This window comes from Nanorana parkeri, unplaced genomic scaffold (genome assembly GCF_000935625.1).
Source record: "Nanorana parkeri isolate BGI_ZX_2015 unplaced genomic scaffold, ASM93562v1 scaffold3499, whole genome shotgun sequence".
NCBI classification, from domain to species: Eukaryota; Metazoa; Chordata; class Amphibia; order Anura; family Dicroglossidae; genus Nanorana; species Nanorana parkeri.
In genome coordinates this window covers 2210-11059 of record NW_017309767.1, presented here as the reverse complement: position 1 = coordinate 11059, position 8850 = coordinate 2210, and the positions used below count along the sequence as shown (strand labels likewise).

General features: G+C 47.0%; 1 protein-coding gene across 1 annotated transcript in view; it reads left to right on the top strand.

Annotated features, from left to right (window-relative positions):
• The window catches only part of LOC108803212 (glutathione S-transferase kappa 1-like), a gene marked incomplete at its 3' end in the record, with an annotated part of 25135 nt that overhangs the window by 14864 nt on the left and 1421 nt on the right, over positions 1 to 8850 (top strand). The window contains exons 2-3 of the mRNA XM_018575054.1: positions 64 to 145; positions 8180 to 8308. Coding sequence (XP_018430556.1) covers positions 64 to 145; positions 8180 to 8308 — 211 coding nt within the window. The remainder of the gene's footprint in view (positions 1 to 63; positions 146 to 8179; positions 8309 to 8850) is intronic.

Genomic DNA, 8850 nt, shown 5'->3' with positions numbered 1-8850 from the left:
AAATAAGTATGTTATAAGATATAAATATGTATGAAATAAATGTTATTTTTCTCTCTGTACCAGATCATGTGCCGATATAAAAATATATGGAATGTAGATGTTCAGTTCCGTCCTGGATTTCTTGGGGGAATAATGCAAGCAACAGGTATGGAAACACAGAATCAAGCAAAAATAGATTTTAATGACCTTTTTCATAAGTAAATCTTCATTCTTAATCCCTCGGGAAAGATGAAGACATGAAGGTACGTATCCTTGATGTCTACTTAAGATAGACAGTCTACCTGGTGATACCAATACTAGTAGGGGAACATGGAGCCGGCTTCCCGGCCAATCATGAAGCCGAGTGGAGGTTAATGACTTGCAGCCCAGCTTCCTAATTGGCCAGGAAGCTGGCTCAATGCTGTTTGGCCACAAAAGACCTGGGAGAGCTTGATGGAGCTCTACTGATTTTTGTGGTGGCACAGGGGGGTGGGAGGTGAGAAACTGAGGACGGTCTGAAAGCCCCTCCAGCTTGTAATCCTTGAAGACCCCCTCCCACACCGAGGTGCCTAAGATGAAAGCTGGGGGTGCTGACATGGATGGTGCATGGGTGGAAAGCATAAAAGGACAATTCTTAGCAAGGGAGAAGATTTTGCAGACTGTTCCTTAGGCTTTTTCTGAGCAAGATGTGTGTTCTTACTTGACTCCTTCCTTGATTTGGATACCATTATTCTTGATAATGGTATCCAAGGTAGATTTAAAAAAAACTTTGTCCCTCAAAGACCATCATATGTTTCTTAGCAGCACAACACTTTAAGCAAAGTAGCTTCTGCATATGTATGGATGGAAGGCCTGTGGAGAAAACGAGATGAAAAAATGTCAACAGCCTATTCTAACTGTAGCTTAAAGCTACAGTAATTTGTTCCAACTTTTCTATGACCAATGGATCAACCACATTAATCACAACATCTCTTTAAAGGGACTTTGACCAATCAGCTAGGGTCTGGCAAAGCAAGGTCACAGCCAAGATTGAGTGAAGAGCAGGGCCTGCTAGTAACAACAGAGCCCTAGAGTGTGCTTCCAACCTTTTATTGGTTGGGTTCTAAACATAGGTGCATCCTTCACCAGTATGGTGATCACTTTGTTAGGGTATGACACTGCTAGATGCGCAGTGGGGGCAAACCAGTTTTTACAAAGTCCTCTACACAGGGGTACAAGGCTAACAAGCGCATCTGGGAACAAACATCTTACCAGGGTATTTCCAATCCTGGTAAGGGAGGACTTGGAACAGCAAGTACACTGCAAATGTCTTTGCGGTCTTAGGGGTTCTAAAGGACTCGAGGCTGAGAATAGCACTGGTAGAATCAACAGGCTGACCTTCTAGTTTTAGAGTGGCATGCAGTGCTTCAATAAAAGCTGAAACAGTCTCTGACAGAACACTGCGACTATATGGAAGCAAGCTCATATTTGGAAGCACTGAAGACTAGATTGACTCAATCAGAAAGAGTATCAGCAACTGATGGCTCACAGGCCACCAAGGCCATGGATAGATCAGACACAGAATCTACAGGGGAAGGCACGGGATCATGCATCTGGCCTTTGCAGTAAGTCAGCTAAAAACCAGGTGATTTGGCCCATAAAGTCTTGCATGACTCTAGTAAAAACCTCAGTTGAGAGGGCAGAAGAGCCCAGGGCCGGCCGTCAGGGGGGTACGGCCAGTACCATTGTAAGGGGCCCCGGCGGCCGGGGGGGCCCGGACTTCAAGCTATACTTTTCCCCATAGACTTGTAAGAATAGTACCATTTGCCTGGTCCTGGGCCCCCCTGCGCTGTTGGTACCTTCCGACGAAGTGCTTACAGGGGGGCGGAGCTAACTTTCACTTGGCAGAAGCGCCGGAGATCGTGGTGGAAGAGGAGCATGTCTGCTGCCACCTGCCTGGAGGGGAAAAGTAAGTGACAGAACCAGCAGACAGAGGCCCCGGGGTGGTGGGGGTTGTGATATAGACTGGAGGGAGAGAGAGACAGATCGACCGATGCTGAGAGCTTCTTAGCATCGGTCGGTGTGTCTCTCTCATGCTTCCCTCTCTTCTCTCAGCATGGTCGGCCTGTGTCTCACTCTTTCCCCCCTCCCCTCAGAGAAGGGGGGGGAGAGAGTGAGAGAGACCGACGGACACTGAGAGGAAGGGGAGGGGAGAGGGGGGGAGTGTGCAACGGACAGAAATGATGGAGCTAGGTGCATGCCCAGGGCCAGTATACAGTATACAGGCAACACAAGCAGCCCAAGGGCACTGGTGAGCAGTGTGTAAAAATCAGACCACAGACGCAGCATACAAACTCCCTGATAGATCAGAGTGAAGGAGCTCTGTCCTGTGTAATTGTCATCAATAACCCTCTCTGTCTCATTTTCAAATCTTACCTGAGCAAACTGAAGAGAGATGCCGATTGGTTGCCGCGAGCAACTGCTCCGAATTCTGCCTGCTCCAGTTTTGATAAACTCCCCTTAATGCATATAGTATGTGTTGTGGTGCACATTGTTAAAATAGGGCCATACACATTTTTCATCCTCTGTAGTACGTTGCCAGTCCATTCATAATAAATGTACAGCTATCACCTTTTTTGGCCGCAGTTCTCTTTACGGTCACAGGAGGACATTTACTAATGTCCTCCTGTGACCCAAAACGCAGCATATAGTGGGCTATTGTTTGCTATATGCTGACAGCGCAGAGCCGCACTGCAGCCGGGACGGATCTAGAGGCAGAGCCAGCTGTGCCCGACCCCTCTCCCATCCGTCCCTCCAGTCAGCACTAGAGAAACGGACAGGGGAGGGGGAAATCCCTGTGTGGGAAACGGTGACTGACAGTCATCTCTCTCTGCAGGGAGAAGATCGGGAACTGAGCGATCGGCTGTACGTGACGTGTTATTCCAAATTCTCTCAAGGAATGCCTTACTTGTGACAGTTTTAAAAGCAACCAGTGTTACTGTAGATAAAATATACAATTGGTGTTCTATTTGTCCTGGGTATAACAAAAAAGTATTGCATGCGTGGAACATGGCATTGAGATATCACTTAGGAATGAAATAAGTATGTTATAAGATATAAATATGTATGAAATAAATGTTATTTTTCTCTCTGTACCAGATCATGTGCCGATATAAAAATATATGGAATGTAGATGTTCAGTTCCGTCCTGGATTTCTTGGGGGAATAATGCAAGCAACAGGTATGGAAACACAGAATCAAGCAAAAATAGATTTTAATGACCTTTTTCATAAGTAAATCTTCATTCTTAATCCCTCGGGAAAGATGAAGACATGAAGGTACGTATCCTTGATGTCTACTTAAGATAGACAGTCTACCTGGTGATACCAATACTAGTAGGGGAACATGGAGCCGGCTTCCCGGCCAATCATGAAGCCGAGTGGAGGTTAATGACTTGCAGCCCAGCTTCCTAATTGGCCAGGAAGCTGGCTCAATGCTGTTTGGCCACAAAAGACCTGGGAGAGCTTGATGGAGCTCTACTGATTTTTGTGGTGGCACAGGGGGGTGGGAGGTGAGAAACTGAGGACGGTCTGAAAGCCCCTCCAGCTTGTAATCCTTGAAGACCCCCTCCCACACCGAGGTGCCTAAGATGAAAGCTGGGGGTGCTGACATGGATGGTGCATGGGTGGAAAGCATAAAAGGACAATTCTTAGCAAGGGAGAAGATTTTGCAGACTGTTCCTTAGGCTTTTTCTGAGCAAGATGTGTGTTCTTACTTGACTCCTTCCTTGATTTGGATACCATTATTCTTGATAATGGTATCCAAGGTAGATTTAAAAAAAACTTTGTCCCTCAAAGACCATCATATGTTTCTTAGCAGCACAACACTTTAAGCAAAGTAGCTTCTGCATATGTATGGATGGAAGGCCTGTGGAGAAAACGAGATGAAAAAATGTCAACAGCCTATTCTAACTGTAGCTTAAAGCTACAGTAATTTGTTCCAAATTTTCTATGACCAATGGATCAACCACATTAATCACAACATCTCTTTAAAGGGACTTTGACCAATCAGCTAGGGTTTGGCAAAGCAAGGTCACAGCCAAGATTGAGTGAAGAGCAGGGCCTGCTAGTAACAACAGAGCCCTAGAGTGTGCTTCCAACCTTTTATTGGTTGGGTTCTAAACATAGGTGCATCCTTCACCAGTATGGTGATCACTTTGTTAGGGTATGACACTGCTAGATGCACAGTGGGGGCAAACCAGTTTTTACAAAGTCCTCTACACAGGGGTACAAGGCTAACAAGCGCATCTGGGAACAAACATCTTACCAGGGTATTTCCAATCCTGGTAAGGGAGGACTTGGAACAGCAAGTACACTGCAAATGTCTTTGCGGTCTTAGGGGTTCTAAAGGACTCGAGGCTGAGAATAGCACTGGTAGAATCAACAGGCTGACCTTCTAGTTTTAGAGTGGCATGCAGTGCTTCAATAAAAGCTGAAACAGTCTCTGACAGAACACTGCGACTATATGGAAGCAAGCTCATATTTGGAAGCACTGAAGACTAGATTGACTCAATCAGAAAGAGTATCAGCAACTGATGGCTCACAGGCCACCAAGGCCATGGATAGATCAGACACAGAATCTACAGGGGAAGGCACGGGATCATGCATCTGGCCTTTGCAGTAAGTCAGCTAAAAACCAGGTGATTTGGCCCATAAAGTCTTGCATGACTCTAGTAAAAACCTCAGTTGAGAGGGCAGAAGAGCCCAGGGCCGGCCGTCAGGGGGGTACGGCCAGTACCATTGTAAGGGGCCCCGGCGGCCGGGGGGGCCCGGACTTCAAGCTATACTTTTCCCCATAGACTTGTAAGAATAGTACCATTTGCCTGGTCCTGGGCCCCCCTGCGCTGTTGGTACCTTCCGACGAAGTGCTTACAGGGGGGCGGAGCTAACTTTCACTTGGCAGAAGCGCCGGAGATCGTGGTGGAAGAGGAGCATGTCTGCTGCCACCTGCCTGGAGGGGAAAAGTAAGTGACAGAACCAGCAGACAGAGGCCCCGGGGTGGTGGGGGTTGTGATATAGACTGGAGGGAGAGAGAGACAGATCGACCGATGCTGAGAGCTTCTTAGCATCGGTCGGTGTGTCTCTCTCATGCTTCCCTCTCTTCTCTCAGCATGGTCGGCCTGTGTCTCACTCTTTCCCCCCTCCCCTCAGAGAAGGGGGGGGAGAGAGTGAGAGAGACCGACGGACACTGAGAGGAAGGGGAGGGGAGAGGGGGGGAGTGTGCAACGGACAGAAATGATGGAGCTAGGTGCATGCCCAGGGCCAGTATACAGTATACAGGCAACACAAGCAGCCCAAGGGCACTGGTGAGCAGGGTGGAAAAATCAGACCACAGACGCAGCATACAAACTCCCTGATAGATCAGAGTGAAGGAGCTCTGTCCTGTGTAATTGTCAGGCCCCTCCTCCTCTTCTCTGAGAGCCGACTTTCAGGCTGATAAGGTCGTGCTGTGTTGCTGGCTGTCAGCTCTGCAATGTCCCATCTCCAGATCTCCTCATAGTAAGCAATCCTTACTGCTGTATGTCCTGTATACAGGATCGTTTGTCATGTGTCTTTCATTACAAGCGATCCGCCAGCTCTATAGCCAGCGATTGCTTGTATGTTGACAGGCATCACTGCGTGTTTTCAAATTTAGGCATTTTCCCACTTGCGCGAGTGGTTGTGGCTGAGCAGATATCTAAAGACACCCGCTCAGATCTAGAGAGTTCCTGGCCAGCCGGGGGTTAGTTAAAGAAAATACATTTTCAACCTTTACACCATCCGCCTACCTTCATCTCACGGTCCCATGACATGAACACACTTTACCACTTAATTGACCTTCCCCACACAGTGTAATTCATGCTACCACAATGCCACTGAGGTCCACTGAGGTGCAATTGCATGCACTGTTTTTGCCAATTGCACCACAACAACACACAGCTCTCCTGAGACCCCACACAGGCCTCCTTAGACTCTACAAAACCCTTCTAAAACCTTCCACACTCCTACTCCTGAGACCCAGCGCAGCCTTCCTGAGACCCTGCACAGCCTTCTGCACAGACGCTCTGCTGGAGACATCAGACACCGTCACCCCGGATCAGCACAGAGTATGTAGCTTCCTATTATTCTTCATTGGTGTATAGTTTATTGCTTGGATTTGTAATCCTCTACAGCTGATGGTATTATAATAATAGCTACAGCTATAGAGGACTACAAATCCCAGCAATACATTATAAAGCAATGGCAACCAGCTATAGAGGACTACAGATCCCAGCAATACATCGTACATCAATGCAGGATAATACTATTATTCTGCATTCCTGTATAATGTATTGCTGGACTTTTAGTCCTCTATAGCAGGTTGTCATTCGGCATTGCTGTATAATGTGTTGCTGGGCTCCTGTGTATGAAGACTAGATTGACTCGGAATCAGAAAGAGTCTCAGCAACTGATGGCTCAGAGGCCACCAAGGCCATGGATAGATCAGACACAGAATCTACAGGGGAAGGCACGGGATCATGCATCTGGCCTTTGCAGTAAGTCAGCTAAAAACCAGGTGATTTGGCCCCAAGTCTTGCATGACTCTAGTAAAAACTTCAGTTGAGAGGGCAGAAGAGCCAACCAATACCTGACAGAGCTAAGGAAGACTCTAAAGACAATATAGATTCCAGGAGCAGAGGGATACAGCAGGATTTCAGGCTGTAGACTTCAAGTGTATCAGCTGATGTACTGCATGCAGCACTGGACTTGTTAGCAGAGTGTGAGCTGATTGCACTCTGTACAGCAGAACTGTCTGACTTAACACCCCCCCGGCATGTGACTGCATGGTGGTAAAGCAGTGTATAGGATAAGAGTAAGAGGCAAGGCCTCAGTTACTGGCAAAACCAGGACAGCTGGTAGCAGGTGAGAGTCAGAAGACCAGAAGTGACCAAACTCACTGTAGGACAGCAGAAACAGATCAGCAGAAACAGATCAGCGTTCTGCATGGCTCTCTTCAAGTTCAAGCAGCAGTGGGGAGATACTTCTTCAATGCAGTATGACAGGAAAGCGAGTGGGGAGAGCATGCGACACTCCACCCAGTGGATGATATCAGCACTCGGTCCCGCAATGTTATCCTTTCCACAGTGAACTGGTGGAAAAATTTGAATCTTAAAGGAGGCCTATGTAGTTGAGCTAGCTTACAGGGCTCGGCCTAACTGGCCCATTTAAAAAGTGAGTCTTCACCGCCAAGGCAAGTGTTGAGGTAAAGTCTGCGACTTTGTACCTGGAAAACACTTGGCAGCAAAATTTGCTACCAGAACAGAGTATGGAAAGTGCCCCAGGTAAAACCCAGTGCCTGAAGGTCACTTCCAGGCAATCCCTGCAATGGTAAATCCAGGGGGGTCCAGATGTGGCACTCCAAAAGTTAGCTGCAATTGGAGAGAACAGCGCTAGCAATAGTAGTGTAGAGAGGAGTCTTGAGTGAATTTTCTAGCTCAATATTGGTTAGTCTTTTAACTCTTTTGCTCCCAAAGACATAAGCTATATGTGGCTGGCAGTGGGCCCACTTCTTCAGACTAAGAACATTTCAGCAAATATAGAAAATACCTGTTGATCTCGCCAGAAATGCAGTGTCTGTGTCACTTCCTATGAGCATAACAGGCGGCAAAAACAATGTTATCTGTCTTTTGTAAACTTCTAATCCCTTCACTCCTCAGGTAGTGGAGATGAAGGTTGGTAAGCATGGCTCCCTCCATAGATACAGTGGAGGAATGAGCATAACCACCTTAGGACAAGATGTATGTTTTTTACTGGGTTACCCCTTTGTTACCTTTACTAATTTTATTTTAAACTTTATTTAAACATCTTGCCTTCTATGATGATAGAAAAGGCTTTTGGTTTCCACATTCATCTTTATTGCTAAAAACAGCCCCATTTGCGCGTAGTACTATTGCTGCGTTTGAGAGTTTGGATCTGCTTTTTCTCCTTTGGTTCAATTTACCTCAGATCTCAAAACCCCTTGGTGTGGGTCTGAACAAGGTGGCCCTATCTAGGAGCATGGGTTTCTCTGTTAGAGGTGAAGGTGGAAAACCCATTTAAAGATTTGGTCACCAGCTTTAATGCTGCATTACCTATCTAGCTCATGAGATTTGTGTGACCCTGGAATAATGGCATAGGTTGTATCACATGTTTTTTTTTTTTAGGTAACTCTTCACCTGCAATGGTTCCCAAAAAAAGAGCATATGTGGTACAGGATATGGAGAGACTATCAGAATATTACCAGGTTCCGCTGAAACAACCCAGTGACTTATTTCAAGTTGTTATTATAAAAGGTTAGTCCTTCGCTGTGTCTCTAACTTTGGTCAATGCTTTTTCTGACAAAAATCATGTAAGAGATCCATGTACATTTTAAAATTGTGCAAATACTGCACTTTTGTTTGCATGCATGTTGCATATTACCTTTGGCATCTCTGACTTTGCATATAATCAGGTTACCTCTTGTACAGCAGTTTGCGCATTCCAGGGGCCTAACTAGAAATCACATGGCCCCATAGCAAAATTTTGTATGGGGCCCTGTGATTTATCTTTATGCCCCTTGCAGAGCCCACCTGAGATCCCACACAGCCCAACTGAGAGTGACCCTGCAGAGCCCACCATAGACTATCTATGGTGGGCCTCTGCAGGGTTTCAGGTGGGCTGGTCTTACCCCTGCACACCTCCTACCTGTCAGCCCCGATCCTCTGTCAGCCTTCTCCACTGTTGGGTCCGGCCTCCTCCTCGGTCGCTGGCGGTCCCGCCTCCTCCATTGCCGCACCTGGCCTCTTCCTCCTCCTCCACTGCCGCTGGGCCCCGCCTCCTTCTCCAATGTCACCCA